This window comes from Haliotis rufescens, unplaced genomic scaffold (genome assembly GCF_023055435.1).
Source record: "Haliotis rufescens isolate VD_foot unplaced genomic scaffold, xgHalRufe1.0.p SCAF_13, whole genome shotgun sequence".
In the NCBI taxonomy this organism is placed as follows: Eukaryota; Metazoa; Mollusca; class Gastropoda; order Lepetellida; family Haliotidae; genus Haliotis; species Haliotis rufescens.
The window spans coordinates 40089705-40110603 of NW_025963813.1; the positions used below are offsets into that span (position 1 = coordinate 40089705).

Consider the following 20899-nt stretch of genomic DNA (forward strand, 5'->3'; position numbering starts at 1 on the left):
GTCAGAGGTAATTATGTCAGAGGTTACATGGGTTTAAGAACAGTGACCTAAAAGGGTCCTCAAACGGTTGAACCCTCAACTCACAAAAGTGATTTGACAGGCTCCTCCAGTCCCCTTAACTGGAATAAATGACTGTTAATTATTTCAGTGAGCTGACAATTGTAGTGTTTGCCGATACACAGGCACTTAAATATTATTAAAATCATGTACGAGACAACTCTTTAATATATGTCCTTCCTTCCTTTCCTTGTGTGGAGGGGGCACGAATGGCCCAGTCGTCTAAGGCGCCGCAATTCGCTGTGCACGCCAGAAACCTATGATTGTGGGTTCGAATCTAATGATCCGATAATGATTCTAGGTTTGTCAGCACCATACCCGTGCTCGTGAGTAAACGCCTGAGACCTGCATCACTTCGGGATTTCCTCAAACATTAAGCTGACACGCCGTGATATAACTTGAATACTGTTAAAAGCGGCGTTAGACCAAACTCACTCACTCACTCCATTTGTGGAGGAACCGCCTCATTCCTCAATTTCCAGATTTTGTTATGTTTGACTTACTTTCCAATAATATTTGCCTTCGGGGAGGGTATGTACGGTATATATGTAGGTAAACGGGATCGGGTGGTCAGGCTCGCTGTCTTGGTTGATGCATGTCATCGATCCCGATTGCGTGGCTCGATGCTCATTACATGAATCAGTGGATTGTCTGGTCCAGACTCGATTATTTACAGACCGCCGTCATATAGCTGGAATATTGCTGAGTGCGGCGTTAAACAACCATTATATTAGCTGGCTCTCAAATAGATGTTTGTTTTGAGAACTGTCAAACATGATATTGTTACAGTGCAAACCATTTAATACTTTCATTTAAAATAGTGCAAACCATTTCAATACTTATTTAACATTTCATTTATCTAAATACCTAACTGGTTCAATATGTTTCCAAGTGCACCGAAATTCTATGCCCTCTGTCTGTTTAATATATTCAGCAAACTCTTATCATAAGCCCCTCCGGGCAGGACCCTTAAACTCCAGCGCTATCTATAAATTTCAATTAACACCTCCTAACGTCACCGGGTCTTACGTCTATACATACACGTGGGACAATGACCTTGCCACACGTTACGTAATACCTCGCTCCACAAAACCCGACTGACATGGTCAGTCAGGAAGACAACCTGGAGAAAGTCTGGAGACAGCCAGAAGATCGACTCGTATAAGTGACAGAACGGTTCTCCCACCCGGGAAGATTGGCCACTCGGTCCCGATGTGCGTTCTGTCACGTTATTATCAACATGTACCTTTTCGACTCATTTCAACCTGCATCAATAAATATGGCTGCTGTCGTCTTAAACTCAATTTTGTACGCAATGGTTATTTACAGACCGCCGTCATACAACTGGAATATTGCCGAGTGCGGCGTTAAACAATAAACCAACCAACCAACTAATAAATATTATTATATTATGAATTTGTAGAATTATTTCTTCTGAGATTTGGAATGGTTTGGAAGTGAATGGGTATAGAGCCAGATGGATCCTGTAGCAAACCTGAAAGATTACTCTATGTTTAAAACCACCAAGCAATCGACGAAAGCCGATATGGCATTTAAGATGGGAAAGGCCTACTTTTAGTACATATTTTAGAACATTTTTTAACAGAACAAGCTTTATGCTAAATCATCCACCTCTCAAAAGAAACGTTTACACCAGTCACAACCCCAGATGCATTAAAAACTTAAGTTAAAACAACATAATATTTGTGTATTGACTAAATTATATTTCTTGACTTGGCTCAATGTCAATTGGCTTTGTAAACGTAATATTGATCAGAGGCGTGTTAGTTTCCAGATACCGTCACTGTCTACAATTGGTCATATAATATGTACTGACCAAACTGACTGAACTTCAGGTACACAATGTATATATACATGTTTAGATACGATCGAAAGACTCTGTCTACAATCTTGGAATATGAGAATATGCAACAGTCTAAAGAACATATTCTACCCTACGATTGTATATGTAACAGCCATACCTCGAGTAAGTAATAACAAAAGTGTTTCAGATAAAACATACATATAGATTTTTTCCATGATCTTAATTAAAGCAGTGTGTACTTAGACAAATATATTTAATTCAACGTTCTAACTGATCCATCGACGTCCAGTAAGTATGGTCCACATGTCTGTGACCTTCTGAAACGGAGCACAGGAACTGGGTTGGCCTCCAACCATGATTGTGTGTGTACTCTTGGTCATCCGTACATTAGTTATTGGGCACGGGTGGCCAGGTCGTCTAAGGCGCCGTAATTTGTTGTCCCTTGGGCACGCCAGAAACCTATGATTGTGGGTTCGAATCCCGGTTCGCCCCGATTATGTTTCTAGGTTTGTCAGCACCATACCCGTGCTCGTGGGTTTCACCGAAGTGGTAAACGTCTGAGACCTGCATCACTTTGGGCTTTCCTCCCACATTAAGCTGACACGCCGTGATATAACTGGAATACTGTTAAAAGCGGCGTTAAAGCCATCTCACTCACTCACTCACTCGTTAGTGATGAATTAACACATGTTAAGGATAAAGTCGGATTTGTACAATGGACTCAATGTGTTTTTATAAAAACTGAAAGTGTTTTGTCATTTTTATTTGGAAAAAAAGATTGCAAAATCAGGTGATTAAGAACTAGGACTTAACACTACTTTCTAAAATCCTATTCATTATTTATCATCATGGGCACGGATGATCTAGAGGATTAATTGCGGCAGAATCCGCTAATTGCGCACATATGCTCGATCCTAGATACACCCCTTGTATGATCAGTACCCTCCCCGATCTGTGGTAAACGTCTAAAGTTTGTACATGTATCGCTATTATTATAAAGAGGGGGCACGGGTGGCCCAGTCTTCTTAGGCGCCGCGATTTGCTGTCCAGGGTTGCGTCAGAAGACTATGATTGTGGGTTCGAATCCCGGTTCGCCCCGATTATGTTTCTAGGTTTGTCAGCACAATACCCGTGCTCATGGGTTTCACGGAAATGGTAAACGTCAGAGACCTGCATCACTTCAGGCTTTCCTCCCGCATTAAGCTGACACGCCGTGATATAACTGGAATACTGTTAAAAGCGGCGTTAAACCCAACTCACTCACTCACTCACTCATTTTGTTACACAGAAATAAAACGTATCATAGTTGAATATTAATGGTCAGTTAAGTGGCATATGACTATGTGTAAGCAGGATAGTATGAAACTCCTTTTGGTGTCGAAAACCAAAGTACATTATAAGACTCCAGAACATCCATTCACATTAAGTCAACAATATATTATTGTATTTGCAGTGTTTGAAGTTCGTTTCAAGTTCGAATATAAATGTTTAATCATATCACCCTGTGGTTTTCTGTCGAATTTCACGTTGGGAAATATGTGGGTTAACAGAACGTCTTTACATATTCATCTGTGTTCTTTCAAATTGGAAAAGCTTTTGTTCCGTTAAGGTCAAGTATTCATTGTTTTTCGCAGTTTCCATAGCCTAACATATTTCAAGACGCCTAACATGCCTACCTTATCAAAACACAAACATAATGGCGTTTCTGGAAAACTTTTATTGAAATGTTTAGGAAAACAGAATGCTGGTTCAGTTATCTGATAATGGAACCGTGGCTTTGTGAACGGCATGCGGCTATGTTGGCGTCGGGGATGACGATGATCCAAAGGAGTTTGCAGGTGCTGTCGTCGTTCCTGTTCCCAAAGCTTTTGGCATCATATGTGGTATTTGGTTCTTGACAAAATTCAATGTTTTTTGAGCTGTACCTTTCTGATAACAATATATCAAAACTGTCTGCATATTATACATTGATTAATTATTCATCCAAAGTATTTGTCTCATATGTCTATTGAGTGAGTGAGTGAGTTAATATTTAAAGTCACATCGGCAGTAGTTCAGCCATATCGTGACTTGAACAAGTTATGCATTTATATTATATATTGAAAGCTGTCATCGAAGGACAGTACATCAACCAGCAATATATCACAGATTATAGTTTTAGAACTAAGCCTAGATTACAAAATAAATGGTACCGGTCGTTTGAAGCCAGAAGGCAGAGGTATTCCCGGGAAAGAAGCCTACCCTCGCAGTTGGTCACTAGAGCTGAAACTTCTCTCGCAGAATCTTTTGGAATAAGGCGAATGGAGCAGAGTAAGGTTAGGGATTATCGGCTGTTGTGTGAAACCAATGCTTCAGAAAGATTGACGTCCTGTCTCTATGAACAAACCTACAGATTACGGATTGAACGTCAAAAGTGTCTGTCAGGTTTCCTAATGCTTAATTACTTTTGCTGGAGAGTTTGTTTCTTGTACAAGCGCTATAAAACATGTTAACATACAAGTATATGAATGTAGAAGCTAGGGTTCACTTCAGTTTTTCATTATTTAGCAGGCCCCTCATACTGAAAAACAGCATAACTACAATTGAGTACGGTGGTTTATATCTATTAAGCATATTATTTATTATTCAACCCGACCTATCCCGTCGATGAAATTTAGGACTGTGAAGTTGACGTGAAACCTAAAACTTGATGATGATGATAATATATGCATGTTCATGCAACAAGCGCTGCGTGTGAAGATATATCGAATACGTTTGACACATTAACCTATTTCAACACCTTTTTTAACGTTAAAATTAGATACATTTAAACGTAAGTAGCATATAACCGTTGAAATTAAAACGTCTTCAAGAAGATGTATATAAGGGTATTTCGTATTTCGTTATGACAAAATAGTTCTCTTGATATTTAATACTGGACATTTCCCCACACCCCACTTTTTGTTTGTTTATGGTAAAAGTTAATAACAGGTGGTTTGGTGGGGAAATAGAGGTAATTTTTCAGAGGGTGTTATTCTGGACACTTTCCACTATATACTTGAGGATATTGGAAATGAATATAGACTGTCATGTTGTCTGACTACAGATAGGATTTGTTATCTTAACAATCACTGGGGATTTCACATTAGAGGTGATTTTTACAATTGCGCAAATGATTGGTTGGTTGGTGTGTTTTTTTACACCACACTCAGCAATATTCCAGCTATATGACGGTGATCTGTAAATAATCGAGTCTGGACCAGACAATCCAGTGATTAACATCATGAGCATCGATACACGCAATTGGGATCGATGACATGCATCAACCAAGTCAGCGAGCCTGACCACCCGATCCCGTTAGTCGCCTTTAAGGACAAGCAACGTCGACTTTTACGGCAAGCATGAGTTGCTGAAGTCCTATTCTACCCCGGATCTTAACGGGTCTTGCCCAAATGATCCTGCTGAGTATTGGTGCTTAGTGATGTCAAATGGAACATTTTATTATTAGAGAAAATTGGTAGTGAAAACTTAATACCATCTATACAAGATATCTTCAGGACTTTTAGCCCTTTCCTTCTCTGTGTGTAATTCTGATGGAAAGAAGTCACTCAACCAGTTCATGCATTCCATGGTACAAAAAGATCAGACTTGGTCAGAATCCGTGTTAATCTGCGACAACTTCCCACTGGTCACATGGTAGTGAACTTGGGAAGTGGTGATGATTTTTTATATTCATATTATTATAATCTGTCAAACTTATCATAAATGTGTGTGTTTTAAATCATACAATTCATAGGGAATGTTCCCTACACCCATCAATATCATAATGAATGAACATTAGTTTATTGTATGGATTATATAAAGTTCTCACTTAGTATATGTTTTACATGCATGACAGATGGGATTAAGGGAGAAAGGAAATATTTTCCTGAACGTTTCCAATAACTAGTGGAGGAAATTGGAAATGGCTGAACCTGTAGATAGCGTCAAATCCGTGATGGATTTGACAGATCTCGCAAGGTAACATTCAACAGGCTCATTACCTTCGGATCATGTTAACATTTTTTCTTAACAGTTTAGAAAAAGAGAAGATATTTGAAGTGAACTAGATTGGAAAATGAGAGAAGAAATTTATTATCAATGTTTTTATCATAAAAACTCTCTGTTCAGCAAACAACAGTTGTTATTTTAGTACTTGCACGAGGAATCCCAAATCTTCTCTTTCTCTGTTATGATATACATGTATAATGTCTAAGTGAAAGCAAAAAAAAACCATTAACGTGCAACAAAGCATTTTCCATGGACTTGTTTTTTTGCTATTTTGCTATACATGTGTTCAGATTGATTGAAATATATACAATATCAACTATAACTTTCTACCGTGTGTGAATGCGTGTAATACTTGCATATTGGCTCCCCAGTTCTCATAATGCTTCATATGAAAGCAAAATTGTGTGTTTTATTAACATCATCTCTTATGTCAGTGACTGATTTCACACCGCATGTCTTGGTGTTATACAGCCAGTGTCCCAACTCTCGTGTATCTACATTTATGTTTCGCCCTCGCGATCTAACGTTATAATATTTCAGGTCATAGACATCCTCTTATACATAGCAGATGCGTTCTGGACATATTACCTTTCGGCTTCATAGTCTGTACTGTCTTAAAATTGACTTTATTAGTCTTCGGATGTTACGTCTAATACACACAAACAGGACCGTTTAGCCTATATAAGGAATGTAGCAGGCAGTGGATCTTCCAGTTGGCTAACTTACTGTTGGTAATATCCGTTTTCTGTTAGCAAATAAGTGGATAGATAGTAACAAAAATATACGATATACAACGCATATTTGCACAACTATCACAAAACCATTCGACACTGACACCGCATCAAACCCCGCGGTAGACTGGACACAGTTATGTGCTCACCGATTAGATAACCCCTACCGACAGGGTGGGGATTTTCGTTCAACGCGAAACGGACAACCCTGTCTGTTGCCTAATAAATGCTGGGCGGCGCCTTTGATCTTGCCTCTAACCATGCATGAAGTAGGAGTAATGATGAGAATGGCCTGGAAATAAACAAGATTCTTTCTTGTTGAATATCAAGGTACCAATTCATCTGTCACGGTATTTTCTTATGTATATGTGCCCAGTGTATCCACAATTAACTAGAATGTTTCATATCTACAAAAATGTATATGCTTCAGGTGGTTTATCAACACATGTATAATGCTTTTTCACGTTTGGTGTGCCAGACTGAAATTGAACATTATGATAGCGTCAGCAGGGTTAAAAGAGGTCATAAGAGTGAGTTAAGATTTAACGTCACATCGGCAGTATTTCAGCCACATCGTGACGAGAAGTATAATAATAATACATATATTTAGAGTAAAGAAAAAGCTGTCAACTATGGATAGTACAAAAACTAGAATATCACAGGAGACTATTTATAACTAGTTGAGAATATATAAAAGTCATAAGTATTATTGAACATCACAAGATAAAAATGGGCTAGAGATCGTCAGTAACTAAAGGGATATCACCATACTAGGGTCCATGTGGAGTGGTCATAAGACGTGGCATATGAGTGAGTGAGTGAGTTGGGTTTAACGCCGCTTTTAACTGTATTCCAGTTATATCACGGCGTGTCAGCTTAATGTGGGAGGAAAGCCCGAAGTGATGCAGGTCTTAGACGTTTACCACTTCCGTGAAACCCACGAGCACGGTTATGGTGCTGACAAACCTAGAAACATAATTGGGGCGAACCGGGATTCGAACCCACAATCATAGGTTTCTGGCGTGCCCAAGGGACGCAACTCTGCACAGCGAATCGCGGCCCCCGTGGCATATGAAGATCATACATAAATCAGTAAGTAAGTTACGTAGGCAGCAGGCTAGATTATTTACAGCAATACAGTTCAAATATTGTGTTCAATAAAAGAAAACGTTGATTTTTAACACACTTATATTTGTACGATTAAACAAACTGTGGACTTGGAAGACATTTTCGCTTATTAGAATAACATCAAGGTAAAACATCACATCTGTCAAACATAAGAACGTAATAAGGGCGGCCAGTTTAAACATGTCAAAAGTGATTGACCCTACAATATAGGGTCATTTACTCCAACGTTCTAACTGTCAATCGTCTTAACAGGACCATAACGTTTGTTATATATCGACTGCCTGTCTCTATGTCATACATTGTTGCAATCTTGACTGATTTGTTTACACAATAAAAATTCTAATTTATCATGCACTACCGAGGCAGTCAAACACCTGTATAAGAAATATAAAAGCAGCCATGTTACATGTAGTCCCAAAAGCTGGCAATAATTTCGCCGCAATATAACTGAAACAAATGCTGATGTGAAGTGACATATACCCACAGACAATACATTTTTCCAGAGAGTGTAGCACAATTTTATCAAAGTTTTATTTACAATTTAAAAAACTATAATAATATGAATATTAAACTTCATCTTCACTTTTCAAGTTTACTATAATGTCACCTGTTGGGAGATGTCACAGATAAACAAGTATTCTAACTAAGTTTGATCGTCACAGGTTTATCCCTAATTTGCCAGCACAATGCAGAGGATTAACAGTTACTGTGAGTGAGCATGGTTTTACGCCGCTTTTAGCAGTTACTGTGTTTATACAAGCACAGAAGTCATGCCAAAAACACTCACAGTAGTTAGTGAGTACATTCAACTGAGGATTTTACAAGTATCTATCACAACCTTTGAAAGCTAACATGTGAATTAACTCAGTTCACTGAAAGTTAAATAATTAAGGCACTTGCAGTGACCAGTTAACAAGTAATTAGTGAGATAGTATATAAATACTGGGAACGCCAAACAACTTCATTGTAAATAGACAAATGCACCTGTGAATGGTCAAGGTTTTAAATACCGAGTGAAACAAAGACGAGGTGCCAGCCTACACTTGAAATGCTGTATGCTGCATGTCCAGCCTCCATCAACACCACTCGTGATCTTTTCGCGATTCCGCGCTTTGCGCATAACCTTTGTCATGAGTTGATTGAGTGACTTCCTCCCATCAACGTGACAAGATTACTCACAGAGAAAGAAAGGACTGAAATAATAAAGATATCCTATCCAAATGGTATACGTACTCACAACCAATTTCCTCTAATAGTAAACTATCACCTTTGGTATCCCCAACAATATTCACCATGGTCAATGGGCAAATGTAAAAATCACAAACCCTAACGAGATTCTGTCTGCATGGTCACACCCGGTCATTGTGAGGATCTAAAATTCTATCAACAGTGAGACAACATGGCTGTTCATATTCCTTTCCAATATCCTCTTAGAATTAGTGATAAATGTTAAGTCCCACACTAAACATTCTCTTAATAATTCTTACAAAATACCAAACAGAAAGTGGGGTGTGGGAAAATGGGACATATTCCTACGTGAAATAATAAGACATAAGTAGTGATGACTGTTCTATCATAATTGTACTAAATCTAAAGCATACATTTGGCGAACGAAAAACATAATATTTATAGTCACCCTCAATGACTCACGTGGGCAAAACCTAAAACGAATATGTCCGCAATCCACAAACAATCACTTCACTAATGGCGAGCATTAACCAACCCACGACAATCGTGTCAACTCGGGGATTCCCCAAGCAATAAACTCACTACTGTTCTACTGTCGGGTAGCCACAATGGCCAGACTGGACCCTTGTGGAATGGTTCATGCAATAAAAGTCCAGCAACGGAACACTAATTAAGACGGGCCGAACTTGTGTTCATGGTCTGGTGAACACAGGTCAATGGCGGCTCGTTAACTCAAGATTCACATCTCACTGTTTTGATTTATCTCACTATTCATTTGATATATTTTCCAACTTCCACTGAAACCCGGTCCCGTGTTACACGCAAGGCACATGCATGTGCAACGAGTGACTCACGCGTGCTCAACGGGTTGCACACGCGCTGCACACCCGTTGCACACCCGTGTCACATGCGTGTTACACGCGTTCTCAACGCGTGTTAGGGGAATGAACTTTTAGGCAGTACTTTATTCCAGTAATATCACGTCGTTTCAGCTTAATGGCAAGCCCGAAGTGATGAAGGTCTTAGACGTCTACCACTTTTATGAAACCCACGAGCACGATATGGTGCTGACAGACCTAGAAACATAATCGGGGCGAACCGGGATTCGAACCAACACTCATATGTGGCGTGCCCGTGCGCCTTAGACGACTGGACAACCCGTGCCCCGTGACAAAAGGTAAAAATGCAATAAACAGATACACATTACACAAGCCCCATTTCTGGACAAATAGTCTGAGCATGATCTATATATTCTTTGGAATTCATCCAGGTTGCAAAATAGACGTGTCTGGCATGGGTTTCCTTATCTGTTGTCAAGGCTTGGCAGCACCTGCTGTCTTCAAGCACCTCAGCCAAATATAAGAGATAATATACTTCTACATGAAGTAACAGTCAGCATGTTCCAGGATAGGATCGTCTTGTGTTTATTTGGATTGGCATGGATACTGCCGTTTACTGTGTCCCTGCACACAGAACATATCAGGGTAAAAACTGACCATGTGTTACAGGTAATTGATGACAAGTTTGTTGGCGTCACCATCGACAGCAGTCAACTGAAGTACAATCTGAAGTATCACAACGTCAGGTACATATACCATATGTAGAAATATGTCTGATCGGTATGTTATCTAAATTATGTTTATTGGTTCACGGGTTTGCGCTCAAATCCTTGTAGGTAGGCGGGAAAAAAATGAATATAGAAATTCAATACATATTTTGGAGGGTCCGTAACCCAGTTTTAAAATCAATTCACCTTCGTCTCACTGATTACTTTTTGTCTAGGTTTATCCCTGAAACCTGAATGATTATACTGCAAATTGTATTTAATTACCACGTTCACTTTTATTGAAGACTCGATCGTTTATGGGTTGTGAAGATATATCATCAATATCAGTGAGTGTGGTGTTGAAGAGTATACATTCGCCCACTTACTCACCATGGACTTTTATGGATCAATCGTCAAAGGCGCCGCTAATTCGCTGTGAAGAGTTGTGTCACCTACGTGTGTCTAAAACATATCGTTGTGGGTTCGATTCCTAGATTCGCACTGATAATGTTTGGCGTGTTAACATCATACACGTACTCGTTGCTTTCACCAAAGTGACATGACATCACACTGACCCGCCGTGATATAACCGTAATACAAGCTGATTTTACTGTATAACTGCAAGAGGTTGAACTGATGTTGCACTTTCCTGTAGAACACATGACATATACCTTTGCAAGTGCTGAAAATGCCTATTCTTGTTTGTGTGTCTGTTTGATGCACTCAGCAATATTCCAGCTATATGACGACGGTCTGTAAATAATCGAATCTGGACCAGACAATGCAGTGATTGACATCACTAGCATCGAGCTACGAAATAGGGATACGATGACACGCAATAACCGTGTCAGCGAGCCTGACAAGTCTATTCGTTAAACGCCTCTTAAGCCAAGCATAGTCGCCACTTCCGACAAGCAGAGTCGCTTATAACAGCAAGCATGGGTTGCTGAAGACCTATTCTCCAGCGGGAGCTTCACGGGTCGCTATTTCTCGTAATTGCCATTGATCAGATTAAGCTCAAGACAAGTAATTGATAGGAGTGATTTATGAAAGTAGACTGATGATATAATACACTTGTGTCATACCCAAGTTACGGATGAAATACAAATATGTGTCGGTTAGCGGGACACATGTTTGATCGGAGCTCCGGTTCGGCTAATGGTATGTTGAAGCTTCACGTCGAAGGACAAGGTTTAATTTTAAACATGGGTACAATTATGTGAAGCCTTTTTCTGGTTTCCCCTCGTGATGTTGTATGATTATTGCTAAAAGCGACGTAAAATCCAACTCACCCAACTTCAAACTGACTTTTAGTATACTATCAAAATCTTAGAAAGCTTGTCTGTTTTAACAGCTCTCCCAAACTTGTGACTCTTGGAAAAGCTTTAGCACCTGGATATCTGAGAGTCGGAGGCACATATCAAGACTTAATGGTGTTTGACCCGACTCACAACATAGCTACTGGGAAGCAGTTTCAACTCCAAGGTGACAGCTGAATAAGATTGTTATGTCTTCCAAGAAAAGAAATAATTAAAAATACTTCCAATCTACTTCCAAACTCTACTACAGAGGTTATAACGGCTATTCCGAGCTACTAAATACAAACAAATCCATATCCAACAATAGTTGCTACATTTGGAAATACCGGTTTGGAACGAAATATTCCCGTTAATCAGGAAGCCAAATCTTCCGAGCATTACTTTTCAAGATGCTTAAATGTGAAGAAAGGAACATTTTTGTTCCCCTAAAATCGCTAATCTGGACTTTCACGGGGAACAGTACCGGGTGATACTGGTTGCCTCTGTAAGTAATAACCTTGTGATTGACGAATTATTCCATTCGTCAAGATTCAGGATACAGACACGTGTAAGTGAGGTTTTACTCATTATTAAATATATAGAACTCGAACAACATGTTGTTTGAATGTATGCAAATCCGATTTACAAACATCTATTTTCAGCAAACACCTGGGATGAGTTCAACAAGTTTGTTCACAAGACCGGGCTGAAACTGGTGATTGGTCTCAACCTGATGCTCCGCGATGGAACAAAGTGGGACCCATCAAATGCTAAGAAGTTGCTCAAATATTCCTCTGACAAAGGGTATCATTTTGCAGGGATTGAACTGGGAAATGGTAGGTATGAAGCCATGTATTAGTCACATCTATCACACATAAATAATATCCAAGTACGGAATCCGATCAGAAGGGGTCCCCAACAACCTGTACGTGTATGAGAAGACTAAATGTGGTCAGACCCAACGACCAGGCCATGGGATGTTGCACACTGTATTAGTTATTTGTTTGTCTGGTTCGATTATTGTGTAGAATTGTGAGTCGTTAAACAATAGGCAAACGCGATATATAAATACAGGCTTATCTGTTTCTTACTTTGACATTAAATGCAACAGGATAGTGTCAGTGATAAGACACGAAGAACGACATTAATATGCTCCATATATGTATTTACTTCGCGTTAAATGGGCCATAATTGATATTCTTTTGTATATAGATTGGTTTTTCTGTCATGCGTGATGTTTTTACTATCGTCGTACGTATTTTTCATGGAGAACCGAACTGGTATTTCCGAAATTGGAAAACTACTATCAGCGATGTTCAGATTGGAAGCGACTACAAGGAGTTGAAACAAGTACTCCACGGAACGACCTATAAGGACAGCCTCATCCTTGGACCTGACATAGCCGGTTATAAAGACACGTTTATTAATAAGTAGGTACATAATACACTTTGCATCCCCTAAACAAGGGAATAAGCTTCATTGTGGTTACAGACCAAGTGGGGAGGTCGGGTAGCCAAGTGGTTAAAGCGTTCGCTCGTCACTCCGAAGACCCGGGTTCGATTTCTTAACATGGGTACAATGTGTGAAGCCCATTTCTGGTGTCCCCCGCCGTGATATTGCTCGAATATTGCTAAAAGCGGCGTAAAACCATACACACTCACTCACTCACTACAGACCGAGCGTTAGATTGTATATTTTCAGTTTTAGCCATATTTATGCAAAGCGTGCACTGTTATTCTCACGCTATATGTCAGAACCCAAACGAATAATTGATTCAATGGCATACAAGGGAGAACGGTCGACCAAGTTGTCTAAGGCGTTGCAAACCCCTATGCAGAATTGTGTCCCTTAGGTTTGTCAGCACCTTGCCGTGCTTGTGGGTTTCACCAAAGCAGTAAACCTCTGCGACCTGCATCACTTCCGGTTTTCCTCTCACATCAAGCCGTCACACCGTGAACTACTCAATAGCTTAACAGCTAATATTACATGATATGAGATAGCTACGCCATAAATCGCAAAGAATAATGAAGAACAAAGCGTGGTTTATTTCACGATAGAACCTTGTTATTTTTTTTAGATTCGAATATTCGGATCTCATGGTTTATTCTCCCTACAGTGTTATATTGTAGGATAAACAACTCACATTCGCGTTTATTTCTAAAAGAGCTACTATCTGTCCAATGTGGCCGTGTATTTCAGCTTCCTGTCCCATGGGGGAGCCAGTGTCATAGACGTCTTGACCATTCATCAGTGAGTATACTTCCTTCCGGGTGAAGTATCAGGGACTAGGCTACAATGACGTTTTAATGGTCACCGAACAAAGTCAACACATTGCAGATAATAACACATATATGCCGAAGTGATAGGTAGAAGTGGAAACAGGATAGTAAATGCTAAAAACTGATAGTTACCTAGATTTCTATATGGATGGATTATGGATTAAATAGATGACTAACCTCTGTGTAGAACTTCTATACCAACAAGAACAGAAATGTATTAATGAAACAATAATGAGAGCTGAAAACATAGAAAGGAATATTTGTAAAATAGCTGATTGTTGTTAATACAGTAAAACAGTTTTGCGAAAACATCATCTTTCTAGTTTGAGTTCCACTCCACATTAATTACTTTCATTACATTTAAAATAATTTCAAATGAGTGGAACAAAAACTGAAAGGAACATTTGGTATAGCTGGATGTCATATCTTTTTTTATACGCGTGGTTAAAAATTTCGGTACGAATTACCTTACATTTTTCAGGTATTACTTTAATGGACAAACAGCCAAGCTGGAAGACTTTTCTGAGTATTCTATAATGGATACTCTTGTACATGAAATACACACAGTGATGAATACGATCCGAAGCCATCATGGTCTGGTGGCGTGGTTAGGAGAGACATCGTCCGGCTATGGGTCTGGCACTCCTGGCATAGGTGATAGATATATAGCCGGAAATCTGTGAGTATTTCTACGTTTAAGTTAACTAAATCAACTTGCTTCAAAAGTTTCTGACTTCTTAAATGGCCAGCAATCAAAGATTGAATACAGCATACGAATGTCAGTTAGACCATGGTGTTGGTGAAGCTTACGTTGATGTAGATGCATATTGCCTATACATGTCAAATGGTGACGATTTATTGTTTATGATCTGTTGAAACTCAATATAACGAGAATTAAATGTAAATTGTCTCGTTCTGACATGTGCAGAAGTTCAGGTTTTCATGGATATTATACATCGTTAATAATATCTGTGAGGCCTGTGCAACACAAATATTTTTCGCTTGGTTTTCCCTGTTACATAAACGGCGCATTAACAAAGGATCACTATGTGTGCATGTAATATAATAGTGTTGATTGTTATATCCTTATTCCAGGTGGCTTGACAAACTAGGTGTATCAGCAAAATATGGCCTAAAAGGTGTCCTGCGCCAGTCACTCTTTGGAGGACACTATTCACTTCTTGACAACAACAGCGACCCTAATCCTGTGCGTACACGCATGTTACATTACAATATAACAATGTCACCAGTACCTCCTGCCTGTAAAGTCCGGCTGCAATGGGCATTAGGTGACCAGTCTCATTAACTTGTCTTATTATGCTACATTTGTATTTAGACTATCACACCATCAACCACTGATTTGCATGCCCAGACACGTTTTCAGCTGACAATGGCACAATGCAACACACATGAATGCCAATATTGCCTTTCGTATATGGACACACACCATTATGCCTTTTGGCAGGACTACTGTAACTACTGTGTGTAAAGGCTGACTGCAATGGGTATTGGGTGTGCAGGCTCTTTGACTTGCATCATCCTATCACAGCATCAACTGCTGGTTTACATGTAAAGACACATTTTAAAGCTTAAATGACACTATTGCCTCTCTTATATTGACGCACACCATTTTGCCTTTTGACAGGACTACTGGTTGACGCTTCTTTACAAGAGACTTGTTGGCAACAAGGTATTTGATGTTCCATCATCATCTAACAACCTCCGACTGTATGCCCACTGTACGAAGCTTAACAAGTGAGTGGTTTAGTCACACGCTATTCATAATCTGTTACAAGAGTCTGCTAATAAAACCTTTTACATAACGTATATACAAACCTTTCCAACTTGCAAACAATGTTCCGAATATGTCTTGGCCAACCATGATATCACATCAGAAATCACTAAGAATCAACGTTATTGCAAATATTGAATTAGAAACTAAACCACATGTGTTTGGGGAATAGAAGTACGTTCACTGTAAATAGTTGGACTCTCGACAAAGTGGAAAAAGCAACACATTTAATGATAATAAATATACTATTCGGTTTTAAAGAAAGAAAGAAAAATACCGTCAAGAACATTTTCATACTCACGTACTATCGTATCCGATACAATTTCAAAATATTCAAATTAAACTTTAGAGTTCTGGTCATCTGTCATTTTATCTAATTGTGTTAATGTTCCACAAACAAAAAATATCACAATAACAAACAAGAAAATATCCATGTCAATACCACACAAACATTGAAATAAAAAAAAGTTTAGACCTAAGCACAATACTGTTAAGTTATTATACGGATATGCAGAAGGGTGTAAATGATTCTACGAGCTGAATGTTCTTTACTTGTCATAAGGCCCAGTCTTGTATATATTTGAGTTTAGAACCTGCAAAGCCCTATTTCCATGTTATGTTTTTTTCTATGTGGCAATCCTGGCTGCCAGGTGAATCTCTGTATAGTGTTCATGAGTGTTAACACAGCGATCTGACCTTACATGCAAATGCCGTCACATGACGTAATGATGTACCTACAGGTCCGTCAGATGTATGGAATGTTAACAAAACAGCGACTGGCAAATCAAATGGCTATATTTCATGGAGAGTAAAGCTCATAATCATATTTCCTGACATCATCGATTTTGACATCATCGATTCATGTTTCAGCGTGTACAACTACAAGCCAGGCAGTATCACAGTGTATGCTCTTAACCTAAATAGTAATCCCGTAATCCTAAGCATATCGAATCTTAACACCAAAGGAGTGGACACATTCTGGCTGACTCCAGAGGGGGGAGATTTGAAGTCACAGTTTGTATATAATATGTTTTCTTTCAACCATTGAACTTAAATATTTTGCCTGTGGTTCAAGTTTCACAATATCTTGCCATCACTTCATCAGAGATATAAATGGTTCCTTGTGAATGTTGTCAAATGCTGAGGATAGTGCTTAGACACATTTGTTTCTGAAGCAGCAGCTATTACAGAATATGGGTGAGCATATATTGACTTGTTGCATTCAATCTGAGCCAGACATTAGCAATTGGCCATGATCGGTTGGAACATACACTGTGGCAAACCCAAATAACTGCAGGACCATACAGAGTAACTGAAGACGAACTTGAACATGCAAATTTGTACACATATATAAAAGATAGATGAGACAAATATTGCTTTATGAATAATTATTCAATGTATAATATGGAGACCAATAAAACAGTTTTGATGTTTTTTATTAGAAAAGTACAACTCAATGGCAAAACACTGCAACTTGTCAACAACCAAATACCACACATGACGCCAAAAGCTTTGGGAACTGGGACGATGACAGCACCTGGACACTCCTTTGGGTTCATCGTCATTCCCAACGCCAACATAGCCGCATGCCGGTCACAAAGCCACGGTTCCATTATCGGATAACTGAACCTGCAGTCTGTTTTCTTAAACGTTTTAATAAACAATGTGTCAAAGAAACGCCATGATGTTTGTGTTTTCAAAATGTAGGCGTGTAAAAATGTCCGCTGATGTAAGCTAGTCTAATGCAACTGATCAAAACAACGAGTAACTGACATTTATGGAACAAATCTCATTTTTGAAAGTGAACCCACATATTTCCCAAAGTAAAAAGACAAAGGGTGATATAATTAAACATTTGTAATCAAATAATGCAAACACAATAAAATGTTCTTGAATTCAGAGCTCAGAGGGTGAATGGATGTTCTATATCCGATGAAGTCAATCTTAAATATGAAACAAAAAGTCCGTTAGTTTTATGTTCTCACAAACACTGCCCTTCCGTCAGAAGGCCAACTTACTTCCGGAATATTTTCATACTATCGTCCTTATACATCGTCCTTATACATTATACATTGTCTAACAACAAGTTAGCCACCTAAGATATATTTTATTTCTAGGTGAGGTGAAATGGGGTTTAACGTCGCGTCCAAGATTATTGCTCTTATACAGCGACGTGCATGCACGTGTATATATGTGTCTGGCTGCTTGTACTAGTCCGAACTGATGCCGATTTATAGTGCTAGCACATTGGGATACCATGCCGCAGTTTAACATGAATACGCATCTCAGACACAGTGTACTGACTCCGAGCCGACCCGTCCTTGTTGTAGCCCCTTAATGCCGAGCGCCAGACAGGTATAACAACAAGTACCATCTTTTAACGTCTTTTAGTATGACGCGGCTGGTATGAACCACGGACCTTCCGCTCTCCGGGCGGACGCTCTACCATTAGACCACGGAGGCGGTCCCATATTATTTCTACATTTCAATAGCGACACATGTACAAGATGTAGAGGTTTACCAAATTGAGCTCGGAAAGAGAGTACTGATCGTACATGGGGTGCATATAGGATTGAACATATGTGTGCAATCAGCGGACCATGCCCAAATTGGATCACCCATGCTAACAATGATTTTATAGGATTTTATAACATAGGTCTTAAGGCCTATTTCTTAATTACTTAAGGGGGCAAGGGTGGCTCAGTCGTCTATGGCGCCACGATTCGCTGTGCAGAGTTGCGTCCTTTGGGAACGCTATAAACCTATGATTGTGGGTTCGAATCCTAGTTCACCCCGATTATGTTTCTAGGTTTGTCAGCACCATACACGTGCTCGTGGGTTTCACCGAAGTGGTAAACGTCTGAGACGTGAATCACCTCGGGCTTTCCTCCCACATTAAGCTGACACGTCGTGTTATAACTGGAATACTGTTAAAGGCGGCGTTAAACCCAACTCACTCACTCACTCACTTAATTACTTCATTTTACAACCCGTATCCAAAAAAACCAAAAACAAACCCTCTCAGTGATCATGAAAAATCCAGTGAGTTCATTGTACAATTCTGACTATATAATTTACACGTGTTAATTAATCATTATCAAACAGGGAGGCAACCAGATGTTCCTTTCACTCTGGCCTTGAAAGCTGTTACCTTGATCAAGCGAGTGAGCTAATATTTAAAGTCACATCGGCAACATTTCAGCCATATCGTGACTAAAGCAATCAATACATTAAGAAAACATAAATTTAGACTATATAAAAACCTGTCAGCAAAGGACAGTAAATGTACTAGACTTATTACAGATATCAATTTTATCAAAAACTAGTATGTGACCATAAAAAGCTATTACTAAACATAACAATACATTGTAAAAACGGGATACAGATCGCCAGGAATTGAAGGGAGATCACTATTCTAATACCATTGGGACTTATAGTACCTTTGCTACCTACATAGACCCCAGCAGGATTTACACCATTCCTTCAGTCGCTGGCGACTGTATGCAAGTTTAGTCATTAATTAAAACTAACACGTATACTACGATTAAAATCGTGGTAGGCCTAAATGTACTTCGAGTGATGTGGAGATGTGGAACTTGCGTATCCCCTCTGGGGGACAATACTTTTATAGTGCTTTAACCCCCTTCGAGGATACAGCCACTGAAATCTCAGTTGCTTTTTTAATCTACCAATTCAAAACAACATTTATTTATTTTGCAAAACAGATTAATCAAAAACGTTCAAACAATGCTATTTCTTTTAAAAAAAACAATGACTGAAAGAGAATTAATATCATGAAAAAGATCCTTGACAGATGAAGATTTGAAATATTTAACCCTTGTGATGGCAAAATCAATACAGACAAGCAAGACATGCTTGGCCGTGATTCTCTCATCACAAAGGATACAAAATGGAGGATCTTCACCTTTTAATAAATGTTCATGTGTATATCTGATCTGGCCAATACGACATCGACATCGTCGCATTACGACCTCTTCAAATCTGGACTGACAATCCAAGTAGGTGTAACCGATAGTTGGTTGAATTTCATGTAATTTATTGATACCTACTTTGGTGTCCCACCTCTTTTGCATCAGATCTCGGATGTAACATCTGATAAGAGGTTTGATATCGGTGTATGGGATACGAAGTGGTGTCACAGATTTGTTGAGTGCTTCTTTTGCAGCAGCATCGGCCATTGTGTTCCCAGTGATTCCAACATGGCTGGGTAACCAACCGAAAACGATGTCGCATTGGCCTGTAGCAAGATCATTAAACAACTCAATGATTTCAATTATAAGTGGATGCGTGGATGACATGTTTTTAATAGCCTGGAGGCAAGAAAGAGAATCTGAACAAATTATAAACTGTTTATGTTTAGATTGGCTTTTGTTGTTAAAATAGTATTTGCTTTTGCTGTAAAAATTGAACAGTTAAGTGGTAAGCGGGATGAGATAGTCCTGGATCAAACGACCGTGGCGCTGCCAACAGTGTCACCATCTTTGGGTCGATCTGTAAATGTAGATTTGTAAGTAATGTGTTACGTAATTCATGATATTGTTGTTGATAAATTAGTTGATTTGTGTCAGATTTCTTTAGTTTGGTTAATGTTAGGTTAATGTAAGCTGAGTGGGGGCAATGTTTTCAAGCTTTATTTGCGCTTTATTTATTCCTATTCCAAGCAGTGGAAGAAGAGATGACTTTGTTTGGTAGAGATTTTGGTATAGAGGATTAAAAACAACCGAAAACGATGTCGCATTGGCCTGTAGCAAGATCATTAAACAACTCAATAATTTCAATTATAAGTGGATGCGTGGATGACATGTTTTTAATAGCCTGGAGGCAAGAAAGAGAATCTGAACAAATTATAAACTGTTTATGTTTAGATTGGCTTTTGTTGTTAAAATAGTATTTGCTTTTGCTGTAAAAATTGAACAGTTAAGTGGTAAGCGGGATGAGATAGTCCTGGATCAAACGACCGTGGCGCTGCCAACAGTGTCACCATCTTTGGGTCGATCTGTAAATG

General features: G+C 39.1%; 1 protein-coding gene across 5 annotated transcripts in view; it reads left to right on the forward strand.

Annotated features, from left to right (window-relative positions):
- Positions 1-10344: 10344 nt before the first annotated feature.
- LOC124129036 (hyaluronoglucuronidase-like) overlaps positions 10345-20899 on the forward strand; it is a 64958-nt gene continuing 54403 nt past the window's right edge. For 2 of the 5 annotated variants that reach the window (XM_048394618.1, XM_048394614.1), the window contains exons 1-5: positions 10345-10543; positions 11859-11989; positions 12465-12638; positions 13073-13232; positions 14002-14052. In XM_048394618.1, the coding sequence (XP_048250575.1) occupies positions 10356-10543; positions 11859-11989; positions 12465-12638; positions 13073-13232; positions 14002-14052 (704 nt within the window). In that variant the 5' untranslated portion in view covers positions 10345-10355. Of the gene's footprint in view, positions 10544-11858; positions 11990-12464; positions 12639-13072; positions 13233-14001; positions 14053-14562; positions 14761-15176; positions 15289-15726; positions 15837-16743; positions 16888-17315; positions 17551-20899 lie in introns of those variants that run through there. The other 3 variants (XM_048394615.1, XM_048394617.1, XM_048394616.1) reach the window with 3 other exon arrangements.